Genomic DNA, 19,022 nt, shown 5'->3' with positions numbered 1-19,022 from the left:
GAGAGAGAGAGAGACACGCAAACTCCAAATATACAGCAGCAGGCGTCAGGGTCGGGATCGAACCCACGACCTCCTGTATACCAGGCGAGAGTGTCAACATCTCCTAGCCACCGTGATGATGATGAGAGAGAGACACCGCAAACTCCAAATATACAGCAGGCGTCAGGGTCGGGATCGAACCCACGACCTCCTGTATACCAGGCGAGAGTGTCAACATCTCCTAGCCACCGTGATGATGATGAGAGAGAGACACCGCAAACTCCAAATATACAGCAGGCGTCAGGGTCGGGATCGAACCCACGACCAGGCGAGGGCGTTAACATGTCGCCACACACAGGAGTATATCGTGTGAATGCTTACCGTACTAACCTCACATCCTCTTACTATCACTATACAGTATTACCATGAATTCCACTGTAATAGTGCAAAGTTATCATTCCCGCTACAATACTGTTAGAACTCAATTCCGTGAACCTACAGAAGGTTCAACAACCAGTTGTAACTTTAATTGTGGAATCAGCATTGTGTGCATTTTTTCTCAGGATCCTCCAGGTTTTCCCTCGACAGGCGTTAGGATATATTTGGCTGTTATAAATTTCCTGGTGATGATAAGCCACTTCGTTGAGCTATCATTTCCTGGATTTTCTGTTTGCACAGTCACATAATCACTTTAAGATGTTTTCTTGTTCATGTTTTTGTTTTTATGTTTGTTGCGGTTGCACCCGATTCAAGAGCCGAATGGCTCACAGCGCTATACCAAATAAATGAACTATGGAACCATTTGTGTCCGCCGGGTCGCTAGTGAAAAAGCGCTACATAGAGATCAGTGGGCCTTACTTGGTAAAATAAAAATAAATAGTTTTAGTTTAGTTAAGAGTTGCTGTTCGCTCTTCCAAACGCGAGAAGAAGTAGAAGATGACGAAGAAGAAGAAGAAGGTGGTGCGCTCGGCGCTCCACCGGCAACACGGCCGCAGCGGCACCGACATCATCATCATCATTCGTTAAAATTCGCGAAAACGTGTCGGCCGCGTGCCGGACTCCCACTTAGGAGGCACATTCCTCGGCGAGGCCCTGCTCACACGATCACACGCTGGGCTCGCGTAAGCAGTTTTTGTAACGGTGGCCGTAAATAAAAAAAGCCACCGTGCCTCCGAGTCAGCGTGCAGCGGCTATTCAATGGAGATTGTGAATGCACCTGTCGGGAATTTCCCATGCTAGTGATTGAGAGGCACGACGGATTGCCTTCACTCAGCCTGTGCAGCAACAACAGACGCTGCTGTCAGTCCGCCCAAGTGTGACCCATGGTAATTTCTAGCCCATGGCCCCAGGCCTAAACTTTTGGATGTGATCGCCAATTTAAACTGCTGCCAAATCCACTTATACTGAGGTGTTTTGCCTGCATCTCTTCGTGCATATACAGTCGCCAGGATCGTGGCCGTATATAGATGGCATAAAGAGGAATGGCAAATCATAATAAAGTAAAACATTAACACCGAATTTCAACACAAAAGCGAAATTCTGTTACGACAACTGGCCGATCGGGCGGGACTTTATCAGTGCAATGAGAAAGAAATGAAGAAAAAAAACACAACCGCGAAACGTGGAAATGTGTTAAAATGCCAAAACCCATGTGAGGGCCCACAGAACGATCGACACATCGCCTCTACATAGGCTTTGAGAACCCCCCGGGTGTGAGAACAGGGGGACATCTCATTCTTATAGTTCACAACGCCCTCTTGGTAGCCAGTGACCATATTCTGCGTGAACAAGTCTCGCTTTGGCGCAGTCGCCAAGGAGAAAGCACGGTAATGCGTCGACTTTTCCACCATTTAACATCCAATGGCGTGAGTCTCACGAAGGAGGGAGGGGGAGGGAGGTGGAATTCTCGTGGCAGAGATCCACGCGCTGACTCGACACACAAGCGCACACGCCCCCGCTGCGCGTGTGTGTGTGTGTGTCACCCCTTACAGTCACAGCTGATCTGTGCCCAATCCCTCCGACACGTATGGGTGACACGGTGGCTAGGAGATGTTATCTACGTCGCCAGGTATACAGGAGGTCGTGGGTTTGATCCTGATCCTGACGCCTGTATGTATTTGGAGTTTGCGTGTCTCTCTCCCCGTGGTCGCATGCATTTTTCTCCGGGTCCTCCGGTTTTTCCCTCCACATTTAGAAACATGCGTGTAGAGTTTGTGGCTGCTAGATATTTACACATGATAAGCCACTTCGCTGAGCTATCATTCGTGGCCAGGTCGCTTCTGAAAAAGAGCTATAAATAAAAAAAGAATGCATTTTCTAGTTTTTATGTATGCATGTTGAACTTCTTCTGCACCGTACGGAGCCAACTGCAGATGATGGAGCCTTTGAGGTCATTATTTATTATTCAACATCGACTGCACCTGTACCGATGAGGCTTAGGAGCCATCACCTAATGCACGATGAAGGATTTGTTTCTCTGGACGTGTGGTTGGCACTGCGAAGCAATTGGCATCTGACGTCGTTTGTCTGGAAGGTGTCACGGTAAATGGAGCTCCCAGCAGCGGCATTACCCAGCGAAGCATTACCCGTCAGGGCGTTACCCGTGAGGACGTTGCTCAAAGAGGGCATTACCGTCGATGGAGTTATCCGGGAGGGAGTTACCCGTGATTACGTTACCTGCGAGTGGGCGTTACCGGGGAAGGCGTTACTCACGAGGTGGCGCCACGCTGGTGAGATGTTAACTACATTGTCTGGTATACAGGAGGTCGTAGTTTCGATCCCGACCCTGATGCGTGTATATTTGGAATTTGCGGTGTCTCTCTCCCCGGTTTTTCCCTCCCGCATTTAAAATCAACAGCCACTTCGTCGGGCTATAATTTGTGACTGCCAGCTTCTGAAAAAGAGCTGTACGCAGCCCAGTAATGGACCTTACCCCTGGCAAATAAAAAAAAACAGTTTTAATTTTACCCGTGAGGCGAGTGAGCCGTAGCTCCTTGAGTCCGAGGCGCTCCTCGGGCACGGAGTCGTTGTAGTTGAGCAGCACGGTGAGGGCGTAGCGCTGGTCGTAGAGCCGGGTGCCGCGCACCACGCGAAGGTTCTCCAGCGGCACGTGGTCCACTTCGTTGAGCGCGATGAGCACGTAGCCCGACACCTCCCGGATCGTCTGTAGCACCCCCGCCCCCCATCGCGCACACCGGCACAGCGGCCGCGACGGCGGAAACGACAGGAGGGAGGGAGGATTTTTCCACAATTCTCTGGCTGTCACCTGATGAGGCTCGTTGTTGTTGGTGTTGTAATTACCGGCCGAAATGTCACGGTCCTCGAATTGTAAATGTTGTCGTGGGTTCACTCTCCGACACACCGGTTGTGCTGAACTTGAAACGAATTGGCACTTCTTGTTTATGCGAAAAACCTTAGCGATTGGCCATGTCGGGCGGTGGCGTGTTTAACGACACGTTTATTCTTAAGCGATCTAACCCAAAAAAACGTTCATTGCGGATGATATTGGTCGCAAAAGTCGACGACCACTACGTGTTAAACAGCGATCGACAGTGACGCCGCGACTCCAACAACTTGTAGAGAATTCGAGGATTTAAACGTTCAAGGTAACAGGCTCACGACGAATTACGCAGACACCGTCTATTCATAAGAAGAAAAAAAAGCCCTTTATTATGAATTATATTGGTCACGAAAGTAGTCTACCTTCTGTACATTTGGAATTAACGCTGTGGCCCTAAAAGGAGGAAAAAAATGCATATTCAGTATTCCCTCGTTCTTAAAGATCGTGCTATCCAATTCGCATCTGGAACTCTACACGACTGCATCGAGAGAAGGCAAGTGATGAGAGAGAATATGATGAGATAAAGGGATGAGATAAAGGGATGAGAGAGAACGTGATGAGATAAAGTGATGAGAATGTGATCAGATAAAGTGATGAGATAAAGCAATGAGAAAATGCGGTGAAATCAAGTGAAGAGAGATATCGTCGATATTTTAATAGCTTATTTATTTCAGGTGGCCCAATATCGTGCGAAATTCGCTCGTCACGAGCATCCCCAGAACGTATCTCTCGCGAATAACGAGGGGATGCTGTCATCTGCAATGTGTTGGGCAATAGCTCATCCATCCGAGTGCTAAGAAGAAGGGCCATTGCCTGTAACATTACCTGTTGTATCTACAATTCCTTGTAAGGCCACAATGTTATTGCTGACGAATGTGTTGTGGTGGTGTTGCTGTTGTTGTTATCTGTGCTTGTCCACCACTTCCAATGCAGCAGTAGCAGCAGCGTCACCACCACAAACATGTCATCTCATAAATCGAAAATTACTCTGAGGAACGTTTAATTTTTAAATTCAGGTATGTGCTCAGGTACTTACACGTATAGTTTTTTTTCCTTCCCCTGAGGGATTTTGGCAAAGTTCAGAGCAATGTGGTTACGTTTGCATAGGCATAGAAAGGCCAAGAATACAGTACAGTACGGTCCTAATAATGCATAAAACATACTTTGAGCCGTTTATTTAATTTGCAAAATTTTAAGTGAATCGTAAGAACCAAAGATGCTGATAACCGAGTAACTTATAAACAATTTGTATACTAATAATGATGATGAACTCATAAAAACGAAAGTATTTGATTTCGTCAGGTAAAGCTCACTCAGCTATTAGGTCTTTTTTTCAGAGGTAATCTGGCCACACGTGATAGCTCGTTGAAGTGGCTTATATCATCATTACGCGTGGGAATTTGGAGTCGCAACCAAATAATCTAAACGCACGTTGTTTCTCAATGTGTGAGGAGGAGGGCAAAACCGGAGGAACCCGACGAACAACCCCCACTACGACCACCACGGGGAAAAAAAGAGACCACGCCGACTCCAAACATCCAACAACAAGCATCGCCAGGGTCCGGCATCGAACCCATGTGCTCCTGCGCCCCAGGCGACGGAGATAACATCTCCTCGCCACCGTGGTGTGAACTTGCATCGGACGCAATGGTTATTTTTTTTGCCAATAAACCTTCTAACAGAGGCACAATGCGCTCAAAAAACAACAATGCAGCGGCGTTGATGCAAAACCACGGACACAGTAACATTAAACTATTAATGAATGCAATAAATGTGAGTGACGCGTGCGAGTTATTTGTACTCACTGCACCATGATTACAGACCAAGTCATTCTGCACATGCAAGCGGGCCCGTTCTGAAACAAGGGCCTTTGACGCCTCCGACAAAGGGGAACGTTTGACCCTCGTGCGGGTACAGGAATGGAATTCAATGTGAAGGGCCCCTATGTCAGCGATTCCCCCTTCTCTCCTTCCACCAGCTCCCGAAAACCCCACGCAGCTCGGCAATCCCTGCTCTTCCAGCTCGCAGCCGAGACACAAACACTCTCTCTGTCTCCACGTTTGTTTCTCTCTCACTATGCCTCTTCTCTCACGCGTGTCTAACCATCGAGAAAACTACGGTCACCGTAGTGACCGTCTGGAACGCTCTTCCTTCTGATATTAGGAAGCCGCTGGATCTATGAACTTTTAAAGCATCTAGATTGCAAGCTCACTTATTGAGAACTGTTTTTTGTGTTTAGCTTGTTGTCCTTTCCCCCACCCACACACTCCGATTAGCACGGTTGGCTACGTATGGTGCGAAAGATGTTCAACACACATACATACGTGTCTAATCTAGATTTAAAGATACGTGTCTCTTCCTCATCTTTTTAAAGCTCTACCCATCGGGTCTCTTTTACGTTGTCTCTGTGACTGCCGCTTGCCGAAATGGTTGCTTTTAACGTCTCCCTGTTTATTTCCTCAACCCAGTCTATTTATAAACTCTTTCTCTCCCCTGATATCTCTCTCGAAAAAAGTATTTTATCAATCTCCTTCGTATGTTGAACTGCTTTCGCACCACACGTAGCCAACCGTGCTAATCGGAGGTGCGGAGTAATAACAACAAAACTAAACACAACAACAAAGCAATTCTAAATAAATTAGTTTTCAATCTAGATGATTTAAAAGTGCATAGCTCCAGTGAGTTCCTAACATCGTGTTTCTCTTCCAACCACTCTTCTTCGTCATCTCTCTCTGTGTGTGTGTGTTTCCTGGCTCTCCCTGTGTCTCTCATGCGTTTCCTCTTGTTTACTGGAGCCCTTCTCTTCTGCCCTCATGCAGCCAGCTATGGCTCTAGGATTTGGTGTTACATGTTATTTATGTAGTTTATTGTTAAAAAATCGGTCACAGTCCCTATGATCACTGTTACAATGCATGTATAGCTTGATTTTGGTGATTTCGAAAAGTTTTTTGGTTTGGCCATGTTTTCGTTTATTGTAGTACGGAGTTAGACTGATGGCCTTAATCTTAGTTGTCTTGTGGTTGTTGTTGTTGTTTGACTTGCATCCCACTGGGATTTTTGCACACAGCGTTGGTGTACGGTGCTATTTCAGGAATATTTTGATGTTTTTTTTCCTGGATTTTCTGTTTGCACAGTCACATAGTCACTTTAAGATGTTTTCTTGTTCATGTTTTTGTTTTTTGTTTGTTGCGGTTGCACCCGATTCAAGAGCCGAATGGCTCACAGGGCTATACCAAATAGATGGAACTCAGGAACTCTCTCAACTCTCACCCAGCATCTCACGTGGCTATTGTTGTTACTCTCTCTCTCACTCTCTATACGACCTGACCACTTTCCTGCGCTTGTGTTCCCGAGTTGGGTCTCCTCCGTTCGTCTTTATTTTGATTGCCCCCTGTCCAGGTTAAGGTAACCTTTCGCCGTTCAGCTTGACCGCTGGCTTCTTCCGAATTACCGCCGCACGCGCGTTATCGCAGTCACTACTTGTAGCTTTCAAAATGTGGCGAGATGTCAACTACCTCGCCTGGAATGCAGGAGGTCGTGGGTTTGATCCAGACCCTGATTCCTGCTGTATATTTGGAGTTTGCCTGCGTTTAGAGTATTTGGCTGCGACTTCTTTGAGCTATCATTTGTGGCCAAGTCACTTGTGAAAAAGAGCTATACAGCTGAGTGGGCCTTACCTGGTAAAATACAAAAAAATATATAGTTTAGTTTACTTAAGAGTTGCTATTCGCTTTGCCAAAGAAGAAGATTAACAAGCCAAAAATATGTTGTCTGGGCCCGTGGCCCTAATGGATTTAGGGCCGCCGTTGGTCTGGCTCACCCGCAGGAAGGAGAGGTCGGAGCCGTTCCGGATGTAGGTGATCTCCAGGTTGCCCATGACCACCTCGCAGTTGGTGTACATGCTCCGCAGGGTGTTGTACTGCTTCTCGGCACTGCCCAGGAGGCTCATCTTGTTCTCAGTGCCCACGCAGTCTGCACAACAACAACAACACCACCGCACGGTTACCAACCGATGCAAACGCGCGTGGTTTCAACCGTCTGAGCTACGTATCCCCTCCGCGTCTTCTAATCGCCGTACGTATGTATGTGTGTGTGTACGATTAACCTCATCATGGGACCTCCTTTGCCAGTACCACAATATGAGGAGAGGTTTTCCCCTTTTTTCTGGCAACCAAACAGCTGTGTTAAGATGTTAAAACGCCAAACTGAAACCTTTTACAAGGATTCATGTCTGCATTACCCGCAATACTTGTTAGACGAGGCTCCAAAGAAAGCTGTCTCTCAAAGACAATGCATCATATATTATCAGAGTATGTTTTTTGTTTGCATTCTGACCACAAGTATTGTGGTTAATGCAGACATGATTCCTTGTAAAAGGTTTAAGTTTGGGGTTTTAACATCTTAATCACCTGTTTTGTTGCCAGAATAAAGGGGAAAATCTATTCTCATACGATTAACTTCTTTCACACCGTACGTGGCCAACCGTGCTAACCGGAGGTTTGGGGGGGAAGGACAACATACTAAACACAAAAAGCGGTTCTAAAGAAATGGGTCTCTGTGTGAATCTCTGGGTTTCTATGTGAGTCTATGTATGTATGTACGTTGAACTTATTTCGAACCGTACGTAGCCAACCGTGCTAATTGTAGGTGCCGGGGTGGAAAGGGAATCAGCACTAAAGCACGAAAACAAGTTCCGAAGAAATTAGTTTCCAATCCACTTTAAACAACTAAAATCCCCATCAATCACTCGGAGGCATCTATTTTTTTTACCGAACAAATGTCGTCAATCGCCGCGTCTGATAACGAACAGAGTCAATTTATATCGAATCAGGTTAAGACCCCTTGCAACGGGTGCGATTACGCAAAGCCGTCGATGTAGCGCGGGTCACGTTACACATTCCCATGAGTTCCGCAAGCAGGTGGAGGGATTTTTTTTTAAATAGACAAAAATGCCGCCAGCGCGACTGACACAGCCCATTAACGCGACAAGACAGCGAACACGGCGGGGTTAAGCGCCGCTTAAACACTCTGACGATGGCGACGAACGCCCCGAGGGGCCGTTGTCCCGAGACGTTTGATGACGGGCGTCTCGTCGGAGCAACGGGCCACTGGGTAACGCACACGCACGGAGCCCCAGGGGCGGTGGGGGGGCGGTCAGGGGAGAGGAGGAAGCCGGCGGACGGCGTTCGCACAGCCAGACGCGGCTTCTTCGGCGAGCTCGCCCGCTCCGAGGACACGGCGGGAATGCCCGACGCACGCCCCCGATTGTGCACACGGACGTCGGCACGCGTTGCACGTTCGAACTCAGTGGGGGCATTTTTTTTATTTTTCCAGGTAAGGCCCACCGAGCTACGTAGCTCTGTTTTTCAGAAGCGACCACTGGCTACCACAGATGAAAGGTCAACGAAGTGGCTTGTCATCACGTTCAATTTTATCGCAGCCAAATACTCTAAACGCGTGACGTTGATTCTAAATGTGGAGGGAATAATGGGAGGACCCAGAGAAAAAATCCACGCGACCACGGGGAGAGAGAGACACGCAAACTCCAAATATACAACAGGCGTCAGGGGTCGGGATCGAACCCAAGACCTGCTGTATTCCAGGCGAGGTAGTTAACACCGCGGCGCCCCCAAAATAATTTCTCCTCGAACAAAGAACTCGTCTTGAATCCGTCAGCGTGCTGTCACGTTTATTTCGTTATTTATTAATTTAATATTTTCAACCAGCGCAACATCGCCTTGAGACGATGGAGCATCCCGTTTTGGGGGAAACTGTTGGGAAATATTTCTCGGAGCTGGTTCACATTAATGGTAAAGCATTCACATGTGAAGATTCTTTGCAGCGAATGGACACAAAGGAATGAGTCTGGCTTAGTCATCCGTCACAAACACAGGGGCCACAAATGAGAAGTCATTATACTTTTTTCGTGTTTTAAACCATGATTCATTTCTAAGCAGCAAGCCTGACTCGCGTGTGAGTGTAAAGGCAGTTTCTGCTGAGATCTGAATACACAAAACACTGCGATTCTGCCTGTTATTGTCATTATTATAAAATCATTGTATCAACTCTGTTTGCACCAAGACATTCGTCAGGTGGAGACACTCATTTATTAGAACTTGAACCCAAGCACAACATTTGTTTTGTCAATTCCATCTCACTGACATCCTCTGCAAATAATCTCACACAGCAAGGAATATGTTCATATATATTGTATCGTATCGTCATTGGTTACACCCATACGGAACGTGTTCATGTTACAAGCAGGTAGTGGGGTGGCACTCACGCAGTGGCGTAGTACTCATCGATGGCCCTGAGCGAGGAAAGCACAAATTCCACATTCTTATGGCAGGGACAGCCACAATCAAAGGACATCCAATGTCGACTTCCCACAAAGTAGTAATTGCCTCGTTGAGATTGTAGGGGAACCAGTTGCCCCCCTCCCCCCCCGATTGTGATACGATTGTGAATGTGCATTTGGTGCTGTGCTAATATAATAATACAAGTGTAGGCTTATAGTGTACGCAGGATTCACGCGGTGAGCCGCTGACACGCGTCAGAGGTGCGGAGCGTCGCCTGAGACCTCTTCCGCACACGGAGGCGTCGTCAGCTGCCTCTTGACGAGCGGACCCGCTCGCTCATTGCGTACAACGCGCGGGGAGCGGGGGACGGTCGACCGAGGCTTCCGCTAAAGACGCGACGAGACGCGGGATGAGCTGGGAGTCCAGTATGAAGCCTCGTTGTAGAGCAGGCCATCCTCCCACGGCATGAGGCGACAGAGGCCAGAGAGACACGGTGGAGAACACTGCAGAGGTCGACCTCAAGACGCCTCTCACGCCAGAGCCAACATGCAAGACGATCCTGCAGCTGCAGAGGTGAGTGGCTCACCACGGTAGTGGGCCGATGTGCAGTTTGTGCGAGGCAAGATTAAGGGAATTAAGGCTAAACCGAAAATTGAGGTTTTGTGGAAGCGCTGAAATGTAATCTTTCGTAGCTCGTCATCGTTCGCGTGGAAGCCAACTGGTCCAAAAGGGGAAATGATTTCACGAGCCTGGTGGCATGCCAGTGCACGTTTAGTACGGAGTGCGCTCTGTGGCCCTAAACGATCCCGCATCCATCCGCTAAGCGAGCATGAACACGTGGTGACTCCAACCAGGTGGGGCTGTGGTGGTCACATTAACTCGTGGTGCTAAAGACAAAACCATTTCCTGTGCCTCCGGAGTGCATTCTCGCAGCATTACAAATGACTGCGCGAAACGACCATCACATAAATGAAGGCTTCTTTTTGTTCTGTGTAAGAGCTGACGGTTTTGCCAGGTCCAATGTTTGTTACTCCCACCCGAGAAGCACGGACTCTTTGCGTACGTTTACTATGCCTGTCTGGCTCTCGCTGTGAAGGGGAGAATTCGTAAATGCCCCATTTGCATTATCCAGCTGGGCAGTGGCACAGCGGTGGGGCACTTGGGCTGCAATCGGAGGCCTGCACCGGCTAAGGCAAACTCTGTCACTTTTGGCTTGTCATCGAACAAAGACGGCGGTGGTCACCGCATCGCGCCCTTTCAGATGCGCTTCTGCGACCGTCTGGAACGCTCTTCCCTCCGATATTTGTAAGCACTGGAGCTATGCGCTTTCAAATCATCTAGATGGAAACCTAATTTCATTCACCCACACCTCCGATGAGCGTGCGTATGGTGTGAAAGAAGTTCAACATACATACCTCCCCCCTTGTTGATATTAAATGAGCACCATCTTTTGAAAGGTGACCAGAAGCTGTCTGTGTATAGACTCACAACGCCCCCCCCCCCTGCCAAAGGAATGTGAAGTTTCCAGTCACAGCTCAGGGCTGTAATCTGGAGATGAGCCCCCAATTGCTGTGAGCGCAAGAGGGAAGCCACCACTGACCTCTTCGTGTTTACCGTCTCTCTACGGGGTGAGAAGCGGTACCAGTTGATACCGTGGGTCAGACAACACGGAAATATTGACACGACACCAGAAATGGGCTTGTTCAGGAATGGGTGAAAATAAATTAGGGTAGAGCTCCCATCACAGCAGTGAATCAGTTCAGTGTTCACCGTAACCGTGCCCAAACGCACATAATCCACGCCCTTTGGAAACTCGTTTAAAATATTATATTGTTAAGGAAAGCATCACTGTCTCAAAACTCTTTTCAAAAAGTTTCAGCATTGAAGTGTGTGGGGGGTTTTGGGCGATGGCCCTCATTCTTCACAGCACTCAAATGGAAAGGCCAGAAGAGAGACAGAGTGGATAGGGCCTTATGGGAATTTACATGATAATAACATCTTTTCTGATGACCACATTTTTTTTAATTGGCCATTTCAACGGTTGCCTGGGCCACAGACAAAAGCCTTGTCCGTGCACCGCTGCCACAACGCAGCGTCACCAAACGATCCGTCGCAGGTTTTACGCGCGGCGCTTCGCACGTGCGAAGCAAAACAGAGGCGCGGCGTGACGAAAACACCCAGAGAACCTACTCGCTGTACTCCCCATCCCCTGGAACACCCCCGCAGCTCGAGCGGGTTCCGGGGGCGTCTCGCTGCACGGCGTGGGGGATAAATTGTCGTTTACTCGCAGTTACGCCGCTGTTGCCGCTCAAGTCCAAGACGATTTACGTTCCTCGAGGTGCAGAGACTCGGCTTCTCCCCCAATAATCTATTTTTATTTTATTTTACCAGGTGAAGCCCACTGAGCTATATAGCTCTCTTTCAGAAGCGACTTGGCCACTAATCAGAATTAGAATCTGATGAGCTATGAAGCTCTTTTATTTTATTACGTTTTATTTATTTTTTATTTTTTTTCCATTCTACGTGACTTTACCGAAAGGAACCAAGAAGAAGACGTCCAGCAGTTTTCACAGATCTCCAATCGTTCAAAGATGTCCCAATGATAGCTTAACGCAGTGGCTTATCACGTGAACAATTAGAGCATCCAAAGACCCTAAACGCACGTTGATTCTAAATCTGGAGGGAAAAACCGGAGAAAAATCCACGTGACCAAGGGGAGAGAGGCACGCAGACTCCAAATATACAGCAGGCGTCAGGGTTGGCATTGAACCCACGACCTCCTGCATACCAGGCGAGGTAGTTAACAACGCTGAGTGGCTTGCACCGTCACGGGGCGACGTCCGCGCTCCCATGCTGACCTCACCACCTGCTGCCGGCGGTGGTTCACCACCGGCAAGCACCCTGCCTGCGCCAAACGCACATGCTAGCGTCACTGCAGGGAGCGGCAGCGCAGCAGTTAGAGCGCTACGTACCCGGAGTTTGATTCCCCGCTCACGACCAACAAGAGTGGTACTGGGTCCTCCCCCAGATAATCTCAGCCTTAAAGTAATACCTGTTGCGATGTGTAAAAATCAGCACTGGGGAGATAAAGGGTGGGTGCCGGCCACCCATCCCCTCGTGTGCCGTCAAGACCTTAATAGGTGCCCGCTAACAAATCTGTTCAGGCTATACGGGGGATCTTTGTCTTTGTTAGGGGCTGTGGCGCAATGGTAAGCGTTGTTATGCCGTTATATCTCCCATCTAACTTTCTAGTGTCGCTGCGAACAGCCTCAGTGAGTGTATATCCTCGCCAGATTTATCTTCTGAGTTGTAAACCGTTGCCTTCATGCCATCTCAGTGTGGCTGCCCCAGTGTCCTTCAGGAACGCAACTACCACCGCGTTATAGGAGAACAGATCGCACAGTCGGTCACGTTTTTACACGCACCGGTGGCACAGAATGTGTTCACTTTGCGGGCGGCAGTGTGGCACGGTGGGTACCACTTGTGCCTCGCCGCAAAGAGCACCTGGGTCGGATCGCTGGGCCGGCGCCTGCTCTGTGTGGCGTTCGAATGTTCTCCCCCTGTTCCGCGTTGGTTTTCCTCTGGGTACCTTCGGTGTTGTCCTCCCATAGTAAAAAAAATCACACAATGTCACTAAGTATCGGACGCACATTCCAATATAACAGGGCCCTGCTGAAGAAATGTTCTTCGAACTCAACGTGGCTTACTGGGTATGTAAGTCATCATTATTATTATAATCGGCCTGGCTATTGGCCCAGAAGCACCAACAAACAGGGTCAAGTGGCAGTGAGTCCTAATGACAAATGGATGCCTCGCAACTTCCTCGCATTGTGTTCCTTTGCAGGACAGCAACACGCAGTGTGGCCCACAGCCCACCCACACACAAACCGCCACCCCCACCCCCCCCCCCCCGCCGTGGGTCTTCCGTTGGCAAATTTGTATTCCAGAGAGGATGAGCAACTTGGCTCCAGGGACGCATAAAGCACCCGTGAAGCTGCCCATTGTTGAGAGGTGTCTCCAAAATGCACTCAACCGTTGTTTGCGTGAATCGTCTTTTGCTTTGAATGATCAAACCGTGGTGGTTTGAGCGTGGCAAAACAAAAAAAACAGCGGGGCTATAACGACAACGCACAACGTTAGTTTAAGTCCATGCGCTGATGCTGCTGCTGCTGCTACTGCGCTCGCTGTCCACTGATGGAGGTCTTTCCCCATCCTGTCCCAGTCAACGTGGGGGTGGTCTGAACCGTGCTTTCATCGGCGCTGGTCACCGTGCGTTGCTGTGAGGGGCTCCCAGCACCGGTTCAGATGTCACACGTCTCATGTGGGAGAAACCCGCGACAGCCAGAGACAACCCACGCATACGAAGGCAATCCTCCATCCCACAGAGATGAGTCAGGTGGAGGCCAAATTCTGCTGTAAAACAAAAAAAAATACCCACCAAAAAGGAAGTTTCACGACATAGTTTTCGTGTTGCACCAACCCTCGCATCCAAGCGCTGCTGAATCATAGGCGTGACATAGCCACCCACCACCAGGCACCACGGTTCGTGATGTCCATGCCTTTTTTCCAGACTCTAAAAAGCATGCACGATGTGGTCAATGTAAATATTGGCAACAGGGCTACCCCTCGCGGTCCCGTGCCCTCTACAGAAGGGCCCGCAGGGTTTCCGCTGCGTCCTTCGTGTTCATACCCCAACCATCCGCGGCCTCGTGGCTCTTGCAGGCCGGGCGATTTGTGTTTAACAAGCCACAGCGCCGTTCGCCGTGCCCCAACTGGCATGTACACACGGCGGTGACGTGCATGGCATGCGTGCGCCGACAGGCGGAAAACACGTTCATATATAGGGGGCCGCAGAGATTTGGGGGAGGAGTTTGGTGCCGCTGATCGCTGGCTCGCTCGCTCTCAAAGATAGCTTATCGTTACTGGTGTTGGTAGCTGTGAGCGGGAATTGAACTCGGGTCGCCGGGTTCGTTGGACAGCGCCCTGGCCACTGCATCACCGCATTGTCACAGAGGCCAGACAGACGCCAGGCACAGGCTGGCTGCCAGGCCGGGAGCTGCACAATTACAGCACGAGTTTTTACAATAGCGGAGGGAAAGGATTACATATCAGTTGACAGGACAATACTCCAGATGAGCCTCCAAAACGATGTTCCATCACCAGTGCAAAGCATTCCTCTCTCTCCCCAAGGTGTGCTGCACAGAGGAAACAGAATGGTAGGCGTTCTCCGGCATTGTAGAGCAAGGCTCGTGGATCCACATTGAGACGGCACTTTCATAACTGTACTCGTAACTTTAGGGTAAAAAAAAAAACTGACTTGTCTTCATAAGTTGGGAAATTCATTTGACAAAACTGCAATTGCGCGGCCTTAAACAAAAAGTCTGCAAATTCCTCCCGATGGCCAGAGTGGGAGTGAGAAACAAAGTATTGATTGAGCGCTGCGGCTGTTTTCTGTGCGGGAAGCCAAATGCATGAATGCTCCCTTTTCACACCCACGCTCAAAGGCTGAGCGCTTCTATTCCCAAAATGCCATCAAAGATGGATGGGAAAAATGGCCCCCACATTGAGCAAGCCTGAGACTCACTCCCACCCCCCCAACTCCACCACCCCTCCTCCTTCCCTACACCGTACCAAAATCAATATTCCTTCCCCGTGCTAACAGTTCAGTTGCGATGTTTGTGAGCGAGAAGGTTCTGCAATCAGAATCGGAATATTTTGATTACCCTGGAGGAATCCAATGAGCCGTAAAGCTCTTTTTTTAAACAGAAGTCCAGTAGGAGCGGGTAAAACGCCACAACGACAAACGGTACAAAAACACGATAGTCGTGCAAGGCACACGAAAGGTCAACAAATTACCCAAAAACATCCAAATACAACTAAGGTGTCCCCCATCCTACCAGGCAAAGCCCACAGAGGTATTAACTTCTTTTACAGAAGCGACCTGGCCACAAATCATAGCCGCTCAACAAAAGTGGCTCATCGTTGGGACATGTATAGCAGCAAAATAATCTAAAGAATCTAGATGCATGTTTCTAAATGCGGAGGGGGAAAAAACCAGAGAACCAGGAGATAAAATCTACACGACCACGAGCGCGGAGCCGCCAGCGAATCGCGATCACATTTGCGGCGCCGCGTCCTGGGTGCGCAACCCCGGAGTCAGACTCCAGTGAGCGCCGGGGCCCCCTCCGCTCCCGACCGTCAGCAGCCCCCGTGCGTGGCACCATAATTAGGCGATTGTGCGGTCTGACGCGCGAGCGTTCCCATCCCCTGAGCCGGCCGTGCAGAGCCGGCGCACAAAAGGGGGCATTCTTGGGCGGCCGCTGGCTTCCTCGCTCGGCAACCGCCTGGGAGGGCAGAGGCGGTGGTGGTGGTGGTGGTGGCGGTGGTGGTGGCGGTGGTGGCGGTGGCGGTGGTGGTGGTGGTGGTGGCGGTGGTGGTGGCGGTGGTGGTAGTGGTGGCGGTGTGGGCAGTGGTGATGGCAGTGGCAGTGGCGGTGGTGATGGCGGTAGTTGTAGCGGTGGTTGTAGCATTGGAGGTGGCAGTAGGGGTGGAGGTGGCAGTGGTGATGGCGGGCGGTGGTGGCAGTGGTGGCGGTGGTGGCGTGGTGGTGGCGTGTTGTGGTAGTGGCGGTGATGGAGTGGTGGTGGTAGTAGCGGTTGTAGCGGCGGTGGTGTTGGCGGTAATTGCCCAGCGATCATAACACAGCAGGGGGGGGGGGGGGGGGTGACATGTCGCCACAGTCCAGCAACACTGCAACGTACACTTTGTGAAATCGTCCTTGTTATTTATTTAGTTATTCAGCGGCTCCTGTTACCTGGACGGGAGCACACGTGGAGCGAATGTTCGGCAGCGCATTGTCCGCCGTGTTTGTGTCAATCGCTGGCTCACAGCGCAGAACTGCAGTTAAAGTTTAAACAACTATGTCACGTCTTAAGGCTGTCGTGACATGCAAAGCATGGAAGAAGCGACACTTAATGTCAATTACATGCCACTACTGCAGTATGTTGTATAATACACGCATAATTATAATCAGCATTTTTATATAAATGGTGTTTTTTTACCATAACTTCTCATACTCCGTATGTGCTTTACATTTGACGCAAAGTGACACGAAAATTGATGGTAAATTATTAATAGAGCCGTATAAAATGCTCCACTATACGTATAAAAATAACTTTGCTTTAAATGTCAAATGCAATCTAAATGTTTTCGTACTTTGAAAATAAATAGAAATTGATTTGCCAGAGTTTAATTTGGGAAACAGGAAAACCCACCCCGTTCTGGAATTCGTGTACAGTCGCGTAAAGTTTAGGGGGAGGGGTGGCACAGTGGTTAGCGCACTGGCGCTACAACCCAAGTGGCATGGGTTCTCTTCACAGATATCACTAATTTCAGCGGCGATTGATATCTGAATCTGTCCTGTGGGCCCTCTTTAAGCAACCCACACTGAATGGTGAAGAATGGTCCAACAATCCCCGTGATGACACCGAGTGGTGAGGCCTTCATCCTGCAGTGGATTGACAAAGGACTTCTGTGTTTGTATTTTTTGGTGGAACGGTAGCACAGGGTAACTAACTCGAATAGGACGAACATCAGTGGACGGTGATTCCAAAGGTGGTCCAGGCCCGCATTGACAAAGGGCTGTAAATCTTGATTAATTTACTATTGTGCCGCTGGGGCTTGATCTCTTGTGCACATTCAGAGATGGAACATGCTGCACCCGCTTGTCTCTTCACATGTACAATTTGCCACCGGGACTGGGGTCATGTGGTATTATTGTTCCTGTAACACTAGTCCCTCGTTGAGCTTTTTTTATTCGTTTCCACGAAAAGTACTGTTAACCTAAATAACTCTTAATCGAATTCACTTGTAAGTTGAAAAATACGTTTAAAAAAATAATTCAGTCTGCAAGAGAGCTGTTTCCACTGCCAAAACATAGACGTAATGTAAATCAAAGCAGTCGAGATCTAAAAGCTCATGAATGGGCGTCGCTGATTGGCCGAGGACATGGCTCAGCCCCACTTACGTCCGCGTGCATAACGTAAAAATGTTACCAGTCAGAAAGTTAACGTTCGTCGAAACCATGGGGTCACTACGGGAGGCGAAACGTTCACCGTAAAACCATGAACCGATGTCACTGTTAACCGAGGGACTGCTATACTCCCACGACTACGCCGGTCTACCCTGGACAACCTCACCGAGTCTCACCGGCTCTTTTTAAGCGAGGATCCTGCCAAGTGTCCGCAGTCCGGGAGCGAGAGATTCTCGCTGTGGAGATTCCCAATCGAGCAATCTGTGGGTAGTCATTCAAATGCGGACACCATGACGCTGGGGCACAGTGACACCACGGGATCGTTAACGTCCACTGCGGTGAAGTATTGTACGGTTATCACACGTACGTATGTATAATGTTTCGGAGGTGCGGGGGGGGGGGAACGGACAACAAACTAAACACAATAACAGGTACTGCTATTTTAGTGCACACGATCCACAGGAGGAACAATAACAATGGGGTTGCATAATGCGCATGCATAATGAACGTTGATTACCATATAAATAACTAAACCGGCAATGGATAGCCATTGTCATTTATATGCAGTCATGGTTCCCCCCCCCCCCCCCACTTCGCTGTGATGCCATCACATCTACCCCTCTATTTAAGGAGCTAAACAGGAGGGTTTCTCCACAAATCTGGCTGTCGCCTGATGAAGCTAGTTGTAATTAGTGGCGAAACGTCGTACTCAGATTGTAAATGTTGTGGCTTTGCTCTCCAACACACCGGTGTGCTGTACTTGTGTATTGTCAACGATTCAAAGACAGAGTTTCTAGGAGGCACTTTCTTTATTAACAACTTTCACGGTCCCATCCGCACGCTCTCCACAGTAGCTCAGCCGAACCTGTACACAACACTAGCCATCCAACACTGACGGCGCTGACTGGGATAGCCAACTACTCTCCTTCGTAGCGCAATATCTAGCGGAGACGTTTAGCGACGACGGCGACGACAAAGACGAGTCCGTTCCCAGAACCGGCAGCCTCGAGCCCTTGCTCTCGGCTACTTTTATTCTACCAGCGCGGCCTGGCTCCGCCCTGACTGCGCTTCCCTTCTCGAACCCACTAGCAGGTCTAGGGGCTTCCAGATGGGGTCCTCCGTGGCCCTTGCCCCAGTTCCTCCGCTCTGCCAACACACACCGTGCTCACGCTCACCGGCGTGTGCACTGTCTGTCCACCACAGCTGCCGCTGCTGTCCAACAGCCGGCGCTATTACACTGCACTAGTAACGAATTGGCATGTTCTGTTTACGTGACAAACCGTACTAATTGGCTGTGTCAGGTGGTGGCGGGTTTACCGACACATAATTAGGTGATCTAACCTAAAAAAAAAACCTGTATTATGGATGATAT

At 49.3% G+C, this 19,022-nt stretch overlaps 1 protein-coding gene across 1 annotated transcript in view; it reads right to left on the bottom strand.

Moving 5' to 3' along the window:
- The window catches only part of LOC116943733 (receptor tyrosine-protein kinase erbB-4-like), a 131,673-nt gene that overhangs the window by 67,301 nt on the left and 45,350 nt on the right, over positions 1-19,022 (bottom strand). The window contains exons 2-3 of the mRNA XM_076068121.1: positions 7,140-7,291; positions 2,947-3,142 (exon numbers count right to left, since the gene is read on the bottom strand). Of these exons, the coding sequence (XP_075924236.1) occupies positions 2,947-3,142; positions 7,140-7,291 (348 nt within the window). The remainder of the gene's footprint in view (positions 1-2,946; positions 3,143-7,139; positions 7,292-19,022) is intronic.

Source organism: Petromyzon marinus, chromosome 19, assembly GCF_048934315.1.
Source record: "Petromyzon marinus isolate PM22_M1 ecotype Great Lakes invasive population chromosome 19, UKy_Petmar_22M1.pri1.0, whole genome shotgun sequence".
Taxonomy (NCBI): Eukaryota; Metazoa; Chordata; class Hyperoartia; order Petromyzontiformes; family Petromyzontidae; genus Petromyzon; species Petromyzon marinus.
Note: the sequence above shows the minus strand (reverse complement) of the source record. Positions and strands in the feature narration are given on the sequence as shown.